Source organism: Triticum aestivum, chromosome 5A, assembly GCF_018294505.1.
Source record: "Triticum aestivum cultivar Chinese Spring chromosome 5A, IWGSC CS RefSeq v2.1, whole genome shotgun sequence".
NCBI lineage: Eukaryota > Viridiplantae > Streptophyta > Magnoliopsida > Poales > Poaceae > Triticum > Triticum aestivum.
Window position 1 is genome coordinate 703,040,277 of NC_057806.1, and position 17,155 is coordinate 703,057,431.

At 53.2% G+C, this 17,155-nt stretch overlaps 6 protein-coding genes across 7 annotated transcripts; 3 read left to right on the forward strand and 3 right to left on the reverse strand.

The window, feature by feature from the left end:
- The first annotated feature begins 299 nt into the window (after window positions 1-299).
- Window positions 300-2,667, forward strand: LOC123106147 (putative casein kinase II subunit beta-4). Its single transcript, XM_044528365.1, has 5 exons — window positions 300-552; window positions 654-878; window positions 1,001-1,110; window positions 1,258-1,423; window positions 2,120-2,667. The coding sequence occupies exons 1-5, from the start codon at window positions 423-425 to the stop codon at window positions 2,251-2,253; spliced, it is 765 nt and encodes a 254-aa protein (XP_044384300.1). The 5' UTR covers window positions 300-422; the 3' UTR covers window positions 2,254-2,667.
- A 1,068-nt stretch (window positions 2,668-3,735) lies between these two features.
- On the forward strand, window positions 3,736-4,753 carry LOC123106148 (probable pterin-4-alpha-carbinolamine dehydratase, chloroplastic). Its single transcript, XM_044528366.1, has 2 exons — window positions 3,736-4,372; window positions 4,487-4,753. Exons 1-2 carry the CDS (start codon window positions 3,835-3,837, stop codon window positions 4,579-4,581), a joined length of 633 nt encoding a protein of 210 aa, XP_044384301.1. The 5' UTR covers window positions 3,736-3,834; the 3' UTR covers window positions 4,582-4,753.
- Window positions 4,754-5,634: 881 nt separating this feature from the next.
- LOC123106149 (phosphatidylinositol N-acetylglucosaminyltransferase subunit P) lies at window positions 5,635-6,669 on the reverse strand. Its single transcript, XM_044528367.1, has 2 exons — window positions 6,088-6,669; window positions 5,635-5,966 (listed from the first exon to the last, which is right to left on the reverse strand). Exons 1-2 carry the CDS (start codon window positions 6,485-6,487, stop codon window positions 5,812-5,814), a joined length of 555 nt encoding a protein of 184 aa, XP_044384302.1. The 5' UTR covers window positions 6,488-6,669; the 3' UTR covers window positions 5,635-5,811.
- On the forward strand, window positions 6,575-9,903 carry LOC123106144 (uncharacterized). 2 transcript variants are annotated; one of them, XM_044528362.1, is made up of 9 exons: window positions 6,575-6,877; window positions 7,010-7,137; window positions 7,233-7,304; window positions 7,380-7,525; window positions 7,623-7,737; window positions 7,809-7,889; window positions 8,774-8,911; window positions 9,219-9,306; window positions 9,506-9,903. In XM_044528362.1, exons 1-9 carry the CDS (start codon window positions 6,595-6,597, stop codon window positions 9,682-9,684), a joined length of 1,230 nt encoding a protein of 409 aa, XP_044384297.1. In that variant the 5' UTR covers window positions 6,575-6,594; the 3' UTR covers window positions 9,685-9,903. The 2 variants fall into 2 exon arrangements, with proteins under 2 accessions (XP_044384297.1, XP_044384298.1); XM_044528363.1 differs by having other exon boundaries at window positions 7,428-7,525.
- LOC123106145 (ribose-phosphate pyrophosphokinase 1) lies at window positions 9,813-11,127 on the reverse strand. Its single transcript, XM_044528364.1, has one exon. The coding sequence runs from the start codon at window positions 11,071-11,073 to the stop codon at window positions 9,895-9,897; it is 1,179 nt and encodes a 392-aa protein (XP_044384299.1). The 5' UTR covers window positions 11,074-11,127; the 3' UTR covers window positions 9,813-9,894.
- A 2,436-nt stretch (window positions 11,128-13,563) lies between these two features.
- On the reverse strand, window positions 13,564-16,319 carry LOC123106143 (protein NRT1/ PTR FAMILY 7.3-like). Its single transcript, XM_044528361.1, has 5 exons — window positions 16,205-16,319; window positions 15,907-16,084; window positions 15,319-15,536; window positions 14,625-15,190; window positions 13,564-14,518 (listed from the first exon to the last, which is right to left on the reverse strand). The coding sequence occupies exons 1-5, from the start codon at window positions 16,208-16,210 to the stop codon at window positions 13,693-13,695; spliced, it is 1,794 nt and encodes a 597-aa protein (XP_044384296.1). The 5' UTR covers window positions 16,211-16,319; the 3' UTR covers window positions 13,564-13,692.
- Window positions 16,320-17,155: the final 836 nt, after the last annotated feature.

Here is a 17,155-nt window from a genome sequence, read left to right on the forward strand (position 1 = left end):
ACCAAAATGCACCTTATTAGCCAAAAAAAACAAGTTTGTGACGAAAAAAATTGGCCCCTGTTCGGACAGTTGCTTTTTGAGAAAATGCCTGAATTTACTCATCAAATAAACAAATCACATCGAATCTCCTCGATTTCTATCTAGGTTTTCTTGGGCCCAATTTCCAGGAAAGGCAAGTTGTTTACTTTTTTTTTTATTAACTGAAAGCAAGTTGTTCACTGCGTGAGTGCTAAAGCGCGCACGTCCACTACATTGCCGATTTTGTTCGTGGGCCGCTTTTGGGCCGAGCACGACGAATCTATCCTCTCCTCTGCCCACACTCTCTCTTTGGACGAGGGAGAATCTTCTTCTACTAGTCCCACTCCTCCCTCCCGTCGCCGTCGCCGCCGGCCCAAACCAAACCCTAGCCGCCGGCCGGCGCCATGGACCGCAAGCGCATCAACGACGCCCTCGACAGGCACCTCCGGGCGGCCACGGAGCGGTCGTCGCCCTCCACCTCCCGCGCCGCCGCCAAGCCCAAGCCGCCCTCCGCCGCCGCCCCCAAACCCAAAGGTATCGCCGTCGCTTTGCTTTCTCTCTCGTCAACCGGTTCTCCCTCTCCTTTCCTGTACCTTAAAATTGATGTGTTTGTGCGCGCGCGTTGGGGGCGGCAGAGCAGCTGGATTCGGACAGCAGCGAGGGGGGCAGCGCCGGCGGGCCCTCCGAGGCGGACGACACCTTCTGGATCAACTGGTTCTGCGCCATGAGGGGCAACGAGTTCTTCGCCGAGGTCGACGACGACTACATCCAGGACGACTTCAACCTCTGCGGCCTCAGCGCCCAGGTCCCCTACTACGACCACGCCCTCGATCTCATCCTCGACCTCGAGCCCGTCCAGGGTACGGTACACCTACACCTCACCTCCTTCATTTGTTGTGATAACCAGTTCATCATCGTAAGTTAGTAGGTTGCTCTGATCCTCACAAGTTCTGTTTGTTTGTCTGTGTGTGTGCATAAGCAGGCGATGTGTTTGCCGATGACCAGAATGAGCTGATTGTCGCGTCCGCGGAGATGCTTTACGGTTTGATCCATGCCCGGTACATCTTGACCACCAAGGGCTTGGCTGCCATGGTAAGCATCTTTCTACTTCCATGGTTCGTTCGATGCGGGAACTCCTATCGCCGGCATGGTTTATGCTTTTTCGATATCAATCACAGTAGTAGCAGCAGGACCCATTGTCCCGTGCTGATCTGTTCCAAAACCTGAATGTTTCTGCAGCTGGAGAAGTTCAAGAACTGCGACTTTGGAAGGTGCCCCCGCGTGTCCTGCTCTGGCCAGCCCTGTCTTCCAATGGGGCAGTCTGATATCCCTAGGTCCAGTACCGTTAAGATATATTGTCCCAAGTGCGAAGATCTCTACTACCCCAGATCGAAGCACCAAGCCAGTATCCTTTTAAACATCTTATACTTAGATAAGCACTCACAACACTGATCATTTATCTATAACCTGAAATATGCAGCCCCTCTGAATCTGGTAAGAATATGAATCATAATTTTGCAACTATTTTTCCGGTGTGTCCTTTTCAACTTCATGCCACACCTTTCAGTAAGGATTTATAAACTCAAAATGTGTCTTGCTCCATTCTCATCAATGGGATGGAAACCTTGTAAATAATGACGTTTTCTCTGCTTGCCTTTGCATCCCTAATGCTTTGAATGGACTGGCAGCATCTTTTTGAACATTATGTACTTAGATAAGCACTGCCAGGTCTATTCATTGCAAATGCTCTGATCTGGTAAGATTAGGAATAGTGATGTGCCATTATTGATATCGTGCCTTTTCAACATCACACTACCTACCTTTCGTTAATAACTTATGACTGTGAACTCTTTGTTTCGAAAATGTCTTGCTGCCTTGTGATCAATGGGGGCAGAGACATTGTAAGTAGTGGCATTTACTTTGCTTGCCTTTTGGCCTTTGCCTTGTCGCTTTTTATAGACTGACGATTCTGTTACAGTAGTTATGAGTACTATATTTTTTGCATCTGTGAGTACCGATGCAAGGTGCAATTTCTTGTGTGCTGCAAACTGCAGCGCGCCTATGTTAGTCAATCTTTGTACCGCCTTAAGTCTTCCCACAGATACAGACGGAGCATACTTTGGGACGACGTTTCCTCATATTTTCATGATGACCCACTCACAACTGAAGCCACAGAAGCCAGCACAGCAATACGTTCCTCGGATATTCGGCTTCAAAGTCCACAAGAAAACATGACGGTATCTTGGCGGCGAACTGCCCTGTGCTTGTTTTGCCCGGTCCGTCATCAGGAATGGTGATGATCCGCACTAGCTGGGCATGAGAAATGCTATAGCCGATTCAAGACGACAAGACACCAATCAACTATGCCACATTCTTTCTTCTGTATGAAGGCCTGCTCTTTGGAAAAGAAATATCGAGGAGCTGTGGTCAACCTCTGCCGGATTCATGCCATGTCATGTTGGGTATTCAGACGATATGATCCCGGCGAAATGGGAATGAGTTTGTGCGTCTGCTGAATCTGTTGTGTATCCATGTATTTCACTCTTCATTCTGTGGTGGCAAGAAATCGGATGGCTGAGACTGTTGGAGAAAGTCGTGTTTCTGTGTATTGTTGCATGTGATTCGTGGAAAATTCAAATTACGTGCACATGAATCTTTTTTTTTCTACTTCCTCCGTCCCACAATATAAGATCCCTTTGCAGCTAACATAGCTTGAAAAACGATCTTATATTGTGGGACGGAGGGAGTACATGATAAAAAAGATGTCACGGACAGTAATGTGTGAGGATGCACATTTAGAGAGACCAAGGTGAGGGAACGGCTGGAACTTGAGAGAGAGAAGGTGACCATTGAAGCAAAGAGAGTGACAATCAAGACGAAGCAAGTTGGGCTTGCGAAGATCATCAAGGAGTCGAGGATCATGTTGGGCAACACTAGCATCATGGACGACAATGTCAAGGAGTGGTTCTGCATAATGCAAAAAGACATCAATGCGCACCATGAATATTGATTCACTCAAATTTTCAACCATGTGTTGAATTGTCGCGTTGTTTGACTTGCTGAATTGTCCTTTAATATTACGTTGATATTCCATATCTATCGCTGAATGTGTGCAATATGATAAAGATAGTGAAAAATACGCCGCCAAGTACCCGGGTTTTAGCAAACAAACCCGTGTTATCCAGGGACAGGCTAGGGACGACATTTGGTGAATGCTGTTGGAGATGACCTGTTAACGTGCACTTCTAGAATTAGAATTATACTCACCCGCAAAAAAAAAAAAATATATCACTCGCACCGTCCTGATTTTTTTGTCACAGAAATTGATGTATCTAAAATTAAAAGTACATCTAGATACAGTTACAGTTTTGCCAAGTGTCAGTCGACTGAGACTTTGTTGTGTGTCTTAGTCAATACTATTTTTCTTTCATTTTGTATGAAGATTCGTATAAAAAAATTCTTTTCAGTTTTTCTTTCTTCTTCTTACATACTATATCACTTGACTGAGACCTAACCACATCCATACATTTATTTTTGTGACAAGTAATTCGGGCGAGTGGAGTAGTACGCAAAAGAGAGGAGACGATGAACACCAGAAAGCATTTACATTATCCTTGCTCCGGGCAGTGTATTATTAGACGTTGGATCGAGAAGAGGCGAGAAGCAAGAAACCAACAAATTGTGTGGTGATAAAAGGAAGAAGGCTTCAAGGGACGGCCAGATAAGAAGCAAGCTCCTCCGTCCATTGCTTCCCCCAGCCGCGCATCATCCATCCATCCATCCGTTCCTCTCTCCTTCCTTCCTGTCCACTACACCATGGCGCTCATGCTCAGCCCGGCCGCGACCTTCCTCCCCGTCGCCGGCAAGCCCGCCGCCGCCATGCGGAACCTCCTCTTCGGCACCAGCAGCAAGGGAAGAAGCGTTCGCAAGGTGGTGGCGATGGCGGACATCCTGGGCGACTTCGGGGCGCGGGACCCGTTCCCGGAGGAGATCGCGAGCAACTTCGGGGAGAAGACGCTGGGCAACGTGGACACGCTGCACCGCATCCTCATTCCCACGCTCTCCGTGCTCTCGCTCTCCCGCGTGCCGCTCGACGCCGACCCCGCGCCGCTCTCCGAGGAGGACGCCCGCAAGCTGCTCTTCAAGGTGGTCGGATGGCGGCTCCTCTTCCCCAGCAAGGGCGACTCCGACGTGCTCAAGCTCGAGTGCGTCTGGAAGGTCCGCGACCAGGCCTGCGGCGACGAGCTCATCGCCAGGATCAACAAGACCCTCGACGGCGCCGGCCATGCCCCCGCCGCGCTCCAGTTCGAGGCGCCCAACCAAGTCAGGGCCCAGCTCTACACGCCCTCCGTAGGTCAGTTATAGTACCCTCTTCTCTCTTGTGCTCCAACGCAATGAGCTGCTGTGGTGTGCTTCTCCATGGATGATGGATTCATCGGTGAACTGAACTGATCTGAAATTTGTGCAGGTGGGCTGAGCGCCAACGACTTCATCATCGCCGCGAGGATCGACCAGATCAAGACCAAAGATCTCCTCCCAAAGAAGAGGGTCTGGGCATGCTAATGGCGACCGCCCATGCCATCTTGTTCCTCTTTCTTTGCATTGCATACATACACAGTTTTGTTTCATGGAATGGAAGCCAACCTATCCACCATTGTAGCTCCACCCCTAGTGTTTAATGACGATGATGATGATGCCATCGCCATTTTGCCAATCAAATCAAATGATTTCTCAACTTCTTAGGTTCTTCCGAATGCGAGGCACGATTACAACAACACTTGTATAATTACTAAAATGTCAAGAAATTCATTAGCTATTTAAATGCTACTGATCTGTACTTGCTGAAGAAGAAAGAGATCACTTGATGAGGTTGGTGATGGCGCCGGCGATGATGGCGATCTGGATGCAGTCGACGGTGTGCAGGGCCAGCGGCTGAGGCAGGGTCACGCCGGCGGTCGCGAACGCGGCGTTGCACAGCTGCGTCTGCGCCAGGGCCTCGTCGAGCCTCTGCTTGGCCGCGGGGTAGGCGTGGTTGTTGATCTGGTCGTGCGCGTTGGCGAAGCACATGCCCACGTCCTTGTAGAGCGTGGCGCACTTGGCGAGCGCCGGCTTCATGCGCACATTGGGGTCGGCGGCCTCCTGGGCCTTGACGTCGGCGGCGGCGAGGTTGGCGTTGTCGACGCCGACGAGCGAGGCCACCTTGGCCAGGCCCCGGGCGTCCGCCGCCTCGAGGCTGTCGCGGTGGCTGCCGAGCTTTGACATGCACAGCTCCACGTTGACGCGCACGTCACTGGCCGCGGCCGCCTTGCACGTGTCCGCCACCGCCGCGTTGACGGTGCGGGCGCTCAGGATCAAGGCCGCCGCCGCCAGCACGGTGGATAGAGCCGTCGTCATCGTCGTCGCTGTCTTCATTGATTCAGAAGTCTTCTTGTTTGCCAAAAATAACTTGTTAAAATTATGAGGGAAGCAAAGCCAAATAAGGATGAGGCTGGCATGGCAGAGCGGAGAAGAGCCATTATCGGAGTCTTCTGCCCTGCCTGGCGATGCCCATGGCTTCTCAATATTCCGATCCCCATTTTGGGACTAATTCATTTATCCACCACTGGGCTATGTATAGACTCAAGAAGCTCAACAACTTTCTTGCTGAAAAATCACAGTATGCTTACAAGACAAACATTTCTTTAACAGAATTTGGTGAGCAAGCACTGTAAGAAGAACAGCACTACTGCACTATCAGCTACCATAGTGACAGAAAAATCATCGCAACGGTGGGGAATGGAGCTGAATTGGTCGTCAGTGATCACCAAACATGAGGTTGTTGATGTGATGGATGCTGATGTCTGAAATAGGCTCGATCGGCCTCTCCGCTTCTTCTTCTTCCTCCTCTTCTTGTGCCGTCGCGGCATCAACCGGCACGGCGGCGGCGGGGCGCTCGCGGCTGTACTCATCTGGATGGATGAATGGATGGAAATGATCAAATGAGCAACAACAAATTGAGAGCATCAATGTTGTAGCTAGAGAGCAGAAGTAATTTGGTTGCTGAAGTGAAGATGGTGGTAGACGACGAACCGAAGATGGTGGAGAAGGAGGTGGGGGGAGGGGTGGCGACCAAGTTGGAGCCGAGGTAGGCGAGGAGGGAGAGCGCGAGGGCGACCATGGCGAGCGACGGCACGGCCAGCGCCCAGTACTTGGTGGGGTAGTAGGTGATGCCCAGCGAGCGGAGCACCGGCTCCGGCGTGTAGGCCCACGCCAGGTACACCGCCGTCGCGATCACCACGGTGATGGACCCCACGAACCCGTACACCTCCGACGGCTTGGGCCCCGCCGCCGGCTCCCTCCCCCGCTTCGGGTTCCGCTGCCGCTCCCGCTCCGGCCGCCCGAACTGCGGCCGCCGGCTCCGCAGCAGGCTCACCGTCTGCCGCGGGCTCCGCACCACCAGCGACGCCGACGCCGCCGCCGACGGATCCATCCGATCTGCTCTGTTCCCTTCCGTCGAGATGCGGCGCAAGCGAGAGACGGGCTATTTGGGCTATGCGGTGGGCTTGTTCGTGGGCCTAAGCTCAGATCAGATGGGCCATGGACGGGCCCGCCATGGAGGAAAAAGGCCGAAGGAGGAGAAGGAGAGGCTCACCGGGGAGAAGAGGGAGGACGGAGCGGAGCATGGCGCGGCGGCAGGGGAGGAGCAGGCCGGAGCCGCGGTGGTCCGAGCCGCCGCCGGGCCTCTTCCCCGCCGGCATCGACGACCTCCTCCGCCTGCTCGCCGTGCTCGCCATCGCGGCCGCCGTCGCCGCCGCCTGCAGCGTCCTCAACCGCCGCCCCGCCCCCTTCTGCGACTCCGACGACCCCTATTCCGCCTACGGTGATTCCTCGACCCCCCCTTGCTTGATTCAAGCTCACGGCAGCAGTTCAATTACTTACCATGAGAAGCAAATCACTACCTTGTTAATCTGTCCGAATGAAAATTCCTCATGTGCTGTGTTTGCCTCTGCAGATTCGTGCGAACCCTGCCCGGAGAACGGCCGGTGCGTCGACGGCGAGCTGCGGTGCGTAGAGGGGTTCAAGAAACGCGGCAGGGCATGCGTGGAGGATGGCCTGCTCACCCACACCGCCAACAAGATCGTACTGCCCTGCTGACCTGACCTGACCCCATTTTTCTTGCCTGCATCCACAGGCTTATACACATTATTATTAACATCTACACAACATACTTGCAGGCAGAGTTGCTCCAGCATAGGATCTGCGATGAGCATGCCCGTGTGCTGTGCGGCCAGCCCGGCATGATCTTGGTATTGCCTATTGAACTACTTCTGCGGAACAGCTGTAACCCTCATCATCTAGTGATTCTGTTATCTCACTTTCAGTTCCAACAACATGACATCTCAAGTATGGCTGACGATCTGTTATCCAAGGATGCCGCCCGCCTAAGTGACGATGGAATCAAAGTCGTAAAAGAGAGGGTGCTGCAGAGCGCACATGGCTTCTTGGAGACAACGTCAACTTATGACAAGTATGCGTAATCACAACCTCTTTTGTCCTCAATGCGGTACATGTTATTAGATTCCTTGACAGTTGCTGGGAACTCGCTCTAATTTTCTTCCGTTTAGTGTCCAAGCGTTTAAATGTCCAGAGCTGGCCGCGGAGCTTCATAGGCCCCTGTCTTGTCAAGCTCGTCAATGGATCTCTAGCAATATCATCTTTGTGATCACCTTCTGTCTCCTGGTACGCTTGTAACATTACTGCCTTAGACAAGCATCCATTCAAACGCAGCTCAAATGATGATAAAACCTTAGTCTGCAGCACTGCTCAGGATTCTATGGAGCATTTACCAGAGACGGGCATTATCAAAGAGAGCCGAGCAAATATATGAGCAGGTGTGACTTTCTTACTCTACTGTTTCATTCCTTCATGTGTTTATTATATGAAGTATCATTTGTTCCAGATGTCTGCATTACAATGATGCAACGCAATGTGTTACTGGTAAATGCAGTATGTTGTGCAGTGTCATGTACTGTTGGCAAACACGGTACTAACAATAGGCTGCGGGTCGTTGTTTTTAAATTATCTGATGTATCCCCACTGCCACTATATCCCTGAAATAGCGGACAAAGGACAATGACCTCTACACAACGGCTGCCTGTAGTAATTTACTGCTTGGTAGTTTGTACGGTTTTATCTCTCAGTGCTCTCATTGCCTGCTACAACCCGCAGTGCCCCAGTACTAATACATTTCAGAGTTTTATATGATTCCTTTGTTGCATATTTTGAATCATTAATCCAAGACTTGATATAAACCATTTCAATCAAATTTGATTTATTTGAATTTGGATTTCTACTGATATATCCAAGCGTATTGCTCCAACTACGTTATCGCTATCCTCAATCCGACACGGAAACACTCTGCCCCTAATGCTTCTGCAACACGCTATTTGAAACAAGGGTACTTCAAGTCACCATGATGAGCAGATTAAATTTACGTGGATTGATAAATAACAAAATAGAGAATGTACTATAAGCTGTATATGTTATTGTTTGATTGAGTGCCTATAGTGCTAGCATTCATTTTAGTGCAATTACTAGCACTTCCTCCACATGCTCCTCTAACATCACTCTCCCACATGTGACTGCGCTAGAGGGTGATGGAAGTGGAGAGACGTGTACAGTTTTTTTTTTGTGTATCCAAAGTTTTTTTGGGGAATCATTTACTGTTCCATTTACATTTTCTCTGCTTTTATGAACTTTTGTTGTAATTTTGCAGGTATGTGAGATCCTTGAAGATAATGCCATAAGTGCAAAGGCTGGCAACTCTGAATGCGAGCCTTGGGTGGTCACCTCCTGGTTGCGTGATCATCTACTATCTACCCGAGAGAGACGGAACACTTTGTTGTGGAAGAAGGTACTTCTGTTACAGCATATCTTACTTAATTATGCAGCCCTTGATTTGTACTAATTGGTTAGTACTATCCAAATTTAATGATGGAAAGTTGGACAGAGTTACCATTTTGTGTATGATTTATTATTGTTACTGAGAAATGCAAGACATTTACATGTGAGCATATGAAGCAGTTGTAAGGACATTGACACTCTCCATATATGGCAATCAAACTCATTTTACTTTTCCTTATTGAACTTGCATGACACTCTCCGTATATGGTGATCGAACTAATTTCCTTTTTTCTTACTGAACTTCAAACTCGGCACAGGTGGAAGAATTGCTGCTGGAAGATTCTCGCATCGACCAGTATCCAAAAGTGATCAAGGGAGAGGCCAAAGTTGTCTTAGAGTGGCAAGGTACAAACATCCCCCCTCCCTGCACTATTGTTCATGGATTAGAAGTATCAACCGGTAGCTATTTTACCGAATGCCTTTGTTGTTTCCTGCCACAACATTCGGTTCTGCTACTTATTATTTCTGATGAACTTTTTTTTGTGAGAATATTTTCGATGAGTGTGCATGGGTAAGATAATCAGTGGATGTTATGTTATTGCAGCTAGCGGGTCGCTGAGTGGGAAGATTAAGAAGATGCAAGGTGCAGCAGGGAAGACAAGGAGCGGCAGCGTTGGCGCCATCAAACTTGCTGAAGAAATATGTGGCAGCAGCATCATCAGCAGCAGAGACAAGGAGCATTGTTCTTCAACTAGCAAAGAAGCAACTAATCCTTTCATGTGATCAACCAATCAATCCAATCACGGTGAATACATCTTTGATGAGTGTGTGTAGATGACACGATGATCACGTAGGGATCTTATTTATGTCAGCATTATTAGTTAGCAATGTCGTCGATGAATGTTGGGTGGTTTTGCCTCTGCCCTCTGAAGAACAAAACAGAACAGATGTTGTAGTAAGATGATGTATATGTATGAATGAATGTAGTATCATTCATTGGAAGATGCTGCTGACGGAGCACTCGTCGTGGACGCGCCAGATGGTCTCGCCGAGGAGGTTGGCGACGGAGAGCACGGTGAGCTGCGGGAAGCGCTGGTCCGGCGGCACCGGGACGGTGTTGGTGATGATCACCTCCTGGAACAGGCCGCCGGAGAGCCTCTCCACGGCGGGAGGGCTGAGCACGGCGTGGGTGCTGCAGGCGTACACCGCCCTGGCCCCCTCCCTGTGGAGCAGCTCCGCGCCCTTGTGCATCGTCCCGGCGGTGTCGATCATGTCGTCCACCATGACGGCCACCTTCCCCCTCACGTCGCCGATGAGGTTCATCACCTCGGCCTGGTTGTGGCCCAGCCGCCGCTTGTCGACAATAGCGAGCGGCGCGTCGGAGAGCTTCTTGGCGAAGGCGCGCGCCCTGGCGACGCCCCCGACGTCGGGCGAGACGACGACGACGTCGTTGGGGCAGATGGTCTTGCTGGCGAGGTAGTCGAGGATGACGGGCTGGCCGTAGACGTGGTCCACGGGGATGTCGAAGTAGCCGATGGACTGGCCGGAGTGGAGGTCGCAGGCGAGCACGCGGTGCGCGCCCGCCTCCGTGATGAGGTTGGCGACGAGCTTGGCGGCGATGGACTCGCGGCCCTGCATCTTGCGGTCGGCGCGCGCGTAGCCGAAGTAGGGCACGACGGCGGTGATGGTCTTGGCGGAGGCGCGGCGGCAGGCGTCCACCATGATGAGCAGCTCCATGAGGTTCTCGTTGGCCGGCGGGCAGGTGGGCTGCACCAGGAACACGTCGCTCCCGCGCACGCTCTCCTGCAGCTGCACGTACAGCTCCCCGTCCGCGAACCGCTTGATCTTGATCAGCCCCAGCTCCAGCCCCAGGTAGCAGGCGATCTCCTCCGCCAGCGTCGGGTTCGCCGTGCCGGAGAAGATGCGGAGGCGGCTGCCGCTGCTGCCGTCCTGGACGGGGAGGCGCAGCGGGAAGTGCGGGTCCGGGGGTGGCTGCAGCAGCGGGTTGTGGTCGTACGTGCCGCCGGTGCTGCTCGCTCTGCAGCTCCACCGCCGGCGACGGCGACGGCGAGAAGGGGAGCTTGATGGGGGTGAATGGACGGCGGCGAGGTCTGGTGGAGAGAAAGAGGAGGAGGAGCAGAAGCAGGTGGCCATGGTGGCGGAGGCCATCATGGCATGGCAGAGCAGAGGAGGAGAGAGCCGAGCCGTCTGGATAAGGAAGAGAGGTTTGATTAATTCCCCTTCTTTATTCGTGGGCCGCCACGCAACGAGATTGCGAAGCCCATGAGTGCGGCACATCCAGCCTGCTGGGCTCCTCATACTATTTTCTTTTTCTGAGCTCCTCCCACTGAGAGCAAGAGAGAGTAACACACGGAGAGAACGGCGAGCGGCCGGTCACCGGAGCCCGGGAAGGCTGCCGCCACCGCGTGCATTTCCGGAATGACGACTCCGGCGTCGTCCAGTAATCCTCATGCAGGTACTCTGTTGACCTTGTTGTGACTGATGCAAATTTCAAATTTACCTCAACTTAACCCTCCAAAGTTATAACCCTCTGATTTTTCTTTTTTTACAGAATGCATGTGCATAGCTCCTTCATTTCCATCTATCTATATGCAGTTTGATCTCCTTAACTAGTCTTACCATACTTACTGCAAGCAAAGCGAGCAAAGTAGAGAGCCACCACTGACATAGCCACATAGGTCCATACATAAAAGCTAGATTATCCAGGCATTCAAAATGCCTTTAACTTTTCACCACCTGGTTTGGTTTGTTCTCTTCCAGTTCCAGGAGGCCATATATAGCAAGTTCTTGACACAAGCAAACACTAAGGGCATCTCCAGCCGTTAGCCCCTCAGGGGGCGTCTAAAAGCGCCGCCTGGGGGTGAGCCGGCGAAAAAAATGGCACTAGGGGCGAGTCGGTCCCCAGCCGTCGGCCCCCAAGGCCGCCCCCAGGCGCGTATCTTAAAAAAAAAACAGAACCATTCGGCGAAGTTATGATAAAAACTAGTTAAATTTCGGCCAAACATTACAAATTTCGGCGAAATTCGGCCAAACATTACATGAACCTAATCTAAAAAAAAAGAAAGGGGCTGAAGTCGTCGCCGCCATCGTCGTCGTCGGCCTTCTCCTCCTTGACGCGGGCGCCCCTGCTGGACCCCTCCCCGGCGTCGCCATGGCGAACAGGCGGCGGCGCGTAGTCGTCGTCGTCGCTGTCGCACAAGACGACGACCCCGCCTTCCTCGCGGCCGCGTCGGCGCTCCTCGAAGCGGCGTAGGGCGGCGCGCTGGCGCTCCTTCTCCTTCTCGTGGCGCGCCTTCTCCATCGCAATGGAGTCCTGGCGCGCCCATTCGAGGGCGGCGTCGTCGTCGTCGTCGAACTCGGCCTTCACCGGCGCCAGCCCCGGCTCCGTCTTTGGCTTGACGAAGCGCGGAGGAGCCGACGAGGGGGCGCGCTGGCCGCCCTCGTTGATGACGATACCGGCGCTGCGAGTGCGCCGGCCGAGCGGCGTCTCCGCCGCGGGCTCGGCCTTGACGCCGAGCAGCGCCAGAGAGCCAGAGGAGTGTGAAGAAGAACGGGATGAGGAGGAAGAAGAGGAGGCGCCGAACCTCCTTGGAGCCCATGGCCCGGCGCGTCGATGCTGCGCCGGGGCGGCCACCCTCGCCGGGGGTACGCCAACGGCGGGTCGTTGCCGCCCTCGAGGTACGTGAGCACGCCCTCGAGTGTGCGGCCGGGGACGCCCCACCAGAGGTGGCGTCCCTCGCTGTTCTGCCGGCCGCCGACCACCGGCGCGCCGTTGGTGGACGCCAAGCGCTGCTGTTGGCGGCGCTCGAAATACGCCGCCCAGGCCGCGTGGTTGTCGGCGGCGTACCGGGGGAGGGAGAGCTCGGCGTCGGTGAGGGACGCGCGCATGATCTCGACCTCCTCGGCGAAGTACCTCGGCTTCGCCACGGCGTCGAGCAACGGGGGAATGGGCACTCCCCCGGCGCTGAGTCTCCACCCCGTCGGCCCGGCGCGCATGTTCGGCGGCGCCGGGATGTTCGCCTGGAACAGGAGTCAAGACTCCTGTTCGCGGAGTGAACGGCGGCCGAAGCCGTTGGCCGCCGCCGTATCTCCGGGGAAGCGTTCTGCCATGGCGAAGGCGGGGCTGGGCGGGCTCGGGAGAGGTAGAGGGAGGGGCTGGGCGGCGGCGCTCGGGGAGAGGTAGGGAGAGGAAGGGCTGGACGGCGGCGAGGGGCGGGGCTGGTGTGGGCGCAGGTGAGTGGAGGCCGCCGGCTTTTATAGCCGGGCCGTGCCCGTGTGTACGCGTGCGAGGGAGTGGAGGCGTCGGCGCGCCGTCCCGTGAACGCGCCGCCCGTGAGGAATCAATGGCAAGGCTGACCGGCGGCAGCCTTGCCATTGATTTCCCGCGGGAACCGAGGCCGTTGGGGGAAGACGAGGCGCCGAGTCGCTGACGCGGCTGGCCCGCGTCTTTTTCGCGCCAAAACAGCTCGTCCCGGCGCCCCCGGGCGCCCCCCAGTGCGCCGGGTTCGGCCTGGGTCCGCCGGCGCTGTTTTCGGCTCAAGCCGGCGAGAATCGGGCTTCTGAAGGCGCGACTGGGCCGTTTTTTAGGCGCCGGCGCGAAAAAATCGCCTGGGGAGGCCTTTCTAGGGGCATGGCTGGAGATGCCCTAAGACAGCAGCCGGATGGCCTTTATTTATCATCACCTGGTGTACTGTCCCAGGTGGAGGTTGTACATGCACTACTGTTCCAGGTGCAGGTTGTACATGTACTATGCATAGACCAACAGCAAGCTCACCTGATCGACCCGATGGCCACTGCCGCCGCAGGTTTCGCCACCGCCTTGTACCTCTTGGCGAGCAGCACGAAGAGCACCAGGTCGGCCGCGTTGAGCGCGGCGATGAGGAAGAAGAACCTGTCCACATGGCCCTGGTTGAGGTTCTGCGGTATCCACCCGGCTTGGCCCCCGCTGCGGCTGCCCGCCATGACCAGCGACACGATCAGGCTGTTCGCGTAGCTCCCGGCCGACATGGACGCCCCGGACATTGCGCTGCCGAGGCTCCTCATGCCGTCCGGGAGCTGGTCGTTGAAGAACTCCGTCATGGTCACGTACATGAACACCTCCGACGCCCCGATCAGCAGGTACTGGGGGATCTGCCAGAGGACGCTCAGGCGGTACCGGTCCGCGTGCTTCAGCCTCTGCCGCTCCACCAGCGCCGCCGCGATCATCGCTGTGGTTGATATGACGAGCCCGATGCCCATCCTCTGGAGCTCGGTTGGCTCCTTTGATCTCTTCGACAGGGGTTTGGCGATGCAGAATGTGTAGATGAAGACGAATGATGTTACGCCGATGATCTCGAAGATGCCGATGCCTGCGGCGGGGATCGTGAATTTGTTGATGGTGTTGTCCATGGCCTGTGCTTGCTCGATGAACACCGAGGACATCTGCGAGTATGTGGTGGAGTAGATGATGCTGCATAGCCATATTGGAATGAGTTGAAGGATGCATTTCACTTGCTCCACTTGAGTGACTGTGTAGAGCCGCCGCGGCCTGGATGCTGGCTGCTCGCCCGGTAGAAGGATGGATGGGTCCTCGATCACCGCCGCCTTGTCCAAAAACCTGCAAAAGGTAAACACACCACATAACTATGTATACATGGCAGAAACATTTGAGCAATACATACAAGGTAGGTAGAGGTACAAGAGAATATATTGGGTTGTGTTACCTGTATCCTGGTGTGTGTGCAATCTTCTTGCCCCCATTAACACTGTGAGTTCCATCCACCTCATACAGTTTTTCCACTTGGGTTGGGACGGTGAGGTGCCTCTTCTTCGTTGCAGCAACCAAGACATTTCCCACGGTGGCGGCAGGGTTCCCGCAGGGCATGAAGTGCCTGAACCTCTTGGTCCCGGCGGCGAACAGGAGGAGGCCGAGAAGAGCCGCCGCCGCTGAGATCACGAAGGCGGCCGCCCATCTCCCCTGGTCCTCGATGTAGGTGAGAAAAGTGACGGCCACCAGGCTGCCCAGGTTGTTGGCCACGAAGAAGTAGCCGTAGAAGGCCGTCTTGGACCTCTTCTCCTTGGTGTGCTCCTCGTCGAACTGGTCGGCGCCGAACGTCGTGTTGGTGGGCTGGTAGGCTCCGTTCCCGAGTGCGATCTTGTATATGGCCACATAGAATATCGCTATCTCGGCTGCCGTTGGTGTCCTGCAGGTCTTGGTGTCACCCGATTCCGACTCGCAGCTGAAGTTGTGCAGGAAGAAATAGGAGGATATGGCGAGCTCCACCAGTCCCTGTCAACCAATCAGTATATGTGCATATCAATGCCTAAGATCGAGCTAGCTGCCATCGAAACTAAAAAAGAAAGTACAAGAAGAAGAAGAAGAAGAAGAAGAAGAAGAAGAAGAAGAAGAGTAGTTACGGCGAGGAAGATGAGCTGGAAGATGATGCAGGACTTGTATCTTCCCCAGTAGGAGTCGGCGATGATGGCGCCGACGATGGAGAAGACGTAGGTGGTGCCGGACCAGTTGCTCACATGCTTGGCGGCGTTGGCGTTGTCCAGCTGCATCACCACCCTCATGAAGGTCACCAGGTTGATGCTCACGCCGTTCACCGCCATCGTCGCAAGCGCCTGGTTGACTGCATTGCATTTGCATCCATGAGTGACGTGCACATGTTTGTTATGCCAGGCCAAACCCACGGTGGTTCTGGTTGCAGGTCTGACTTTAGTTTTGGCTATATATATATACCTCCTCCAGAGCAAACAAAAAAACTACTAACAACTAGTAATAAATATGGTAGATCCGCTTAGGATTCCACTCCTCTTGTGTGGTCATCACGTATAGTGAGTAATTAAGATACCGGCCGTATTTACAAAAGAAATCTCTGAATTATACCAGTACATTTATAGTAGGAGAAACATATACTTGGTGCTAATTCGGTGAGAGTATTTTCGGAATTGGGATAAATCTAATCTAAGCAACAAGATATATATGCTAGTACTACTTACGCAGGATGAGGAGTCCGGCAGGCCATCCACCAGATTTGGCTCTCAGGCACGGGCTGCCGTTCCAATCCACCGACCCATCCATCGTCGTCTCTTCGCCTTCTCCTTCCCCTTGATCTCCGGCGACCACGATAACATGGTCATGGTCTTGGACATGATCCCTCTCACCCTCCTGAGCAATCTGCACATACACATACACAAGTACATCTATCAGTCATCCATGATTGATGGTGCATCACAGGTGAAGAGAGAAGAAAAGAAAAGAGGAAAAAGTAGCTAGGCCTGCATCCATTCTACATACGTCCATGATGAAAGGGAAACTGCAGTCTTGTTTGCGCTTGCGCTTCCACGCCCCTCCTCCTCTCTTCTCAAGGTCAGAGGATAGATGCACCTATATATATATCTCCTGGTGTTTGTATCTATGCCTATGCGTTTGGGTGTTGATGATGTAATATGCTGGTGTGTATTATTTATGTGTTCATGTATGTATATACATGACCAGCCAGGATGATATGCCAGGTAGGTGGCAGGTGTGTTGCAATACAAAGAGCCAAACCGCATGGCGGAGGGCAAGCCTGGTCATGCAACGTGGTCTCACCCTCTTAATTGCACTGCCAATTGTCATATCTTTTCTCATGACTAATAGTATCAAGATATAATGTTCAAAGAAAATGTATCAAGATATCTCCTATATCTCTTGTCATGCATTTCCACAATTTAAGCGGCGCTCGGTCCTCTTGCTTTGATTTCTTTTTAATGGCCCTGTGGTGAATACTTTCCATGTTAGGCTTATTACTTTTCACATCGGCTAATTATGTCGGTGGTGAGGAACTCCTATTCTTTGGCCATCATGTTCAAGTTATGGTGGCGACAAAGTGGGAGCGTCCTGGGGCCGACAACTAACCGACTTACTTTCTGAATGGTCAATGATAGGTGTTGGTTGGCCAATTGGCGGCTTGCGGTCGGGGTGCTTTGCCGAGACGTATGGGGTGGATAGTTTCGTAAAAGGAAATACATAATGCACCCACACATAATAAGAACGGTCAATCTCTCGTCATCTTGTTTTGTCGAGACGTACGGGGTGGATTGTTTCGTAAAAGGAGATACATAATGCACCCCGACATAATAAGAACGGTCGATCTCTCGCCGTCTTGTTTTGTCGAGACGTCTGGGGTGGATAGTTTCGTAAAAGGAGATACTTAATGCACCCACACGTAATAAGAACATTCGATCTCTCGTCATCTTGTTTTGT

Coding starts and splice junctions, on each gene's coding strand:
- LOC123106147 (XM_044528365.1), top strand. CDS start 423: ATGGACCGCAAGCGCATCAACGACGCCCTCGACAGGCACCTCCGGGCG. Junction 879..1,000: donor CGACCTCGAGCCCGTCCAGG/GTACGGTACACC, acceptor GTGCATAAGCAG/GCGATGTGTTTGCCGATGAC. Junction 1,424..2,119: donor CAGATCGAAGCACCAAGCCA/GTATCCTTTTAA, acceptor GTCTTCCCACAG/ATACAGACGGAGCATACTTT.
- LOC123106143 (XM_044528361.1), bottom strand. Junction 15,191..15,318: donor TCCAGCTCATCTTCCTCGCC/GTAACTACTCTT, acceptor ATTGGTTGACAG/GGACTGGTGGAGCTCGCCAT. Junction 14,519..14,624: donor GCACACACACCAGGATACAG/GTAACACAACCC, acceptor TACCTTTTGCAG/GTTTTTGGACAAGGCGGCGG.
- LOC123106145 (XM_044528364.1), bottom strand. CDS start 11,073: ATGATGGCCTCCGCCACCATGGCCACCTGCTTCTGCTCCTCCTCCTCT.
- LOC123106148 (XM_044528366.1), top strand. CDS start 3,835: ATGGCGCTCATGCTCAGCCCGGCCGCGACCTTCCTCCCCGTCGCCGGC. Junction 4,373..4,486: donor GCTCTACACGCCCTCCGTAG/GTCAGTTATAGT, acceptor AAATTTGTGCAG/GTGGGCTGAGCGCCAACGAC.
- LOC123106144 (XM_044528362.1), top strand. CDS start 6,595: ATGGACGGGCCCGCCATGGAGGAAAAAGGCCGAAGGAGGAGAAGGAGA. Junction 7,138..7,232: donor CCCACACCGCCAACAAGATC/GTACTGCCCTGC, acceptor ACATACTTGCAG/GCAGAGTTGCTCCAGCATAG. Junction 8,912..9,218: donor ACACTTTGTTGTGGAAGAAG/GTACTTCTGTTA, acceptor AACTCGGCACAG/GTGGAAGAATTGCTGCTGGA.
- LOC123106149 (XM_044528367.1), bottom strand. CDS start 6,487: ATGGATCCGTCGGCGGCGGCGTCGGCGTCGCTGGTGGTGCGGAGCCCG. Junction 5,967..6,087: donor CTCCTTCTCCACCATCTTCG/GTTCGTCGTCTA, acceptor TCATCCATCCAG/ATGAGTACAGCCGCGAGCGC.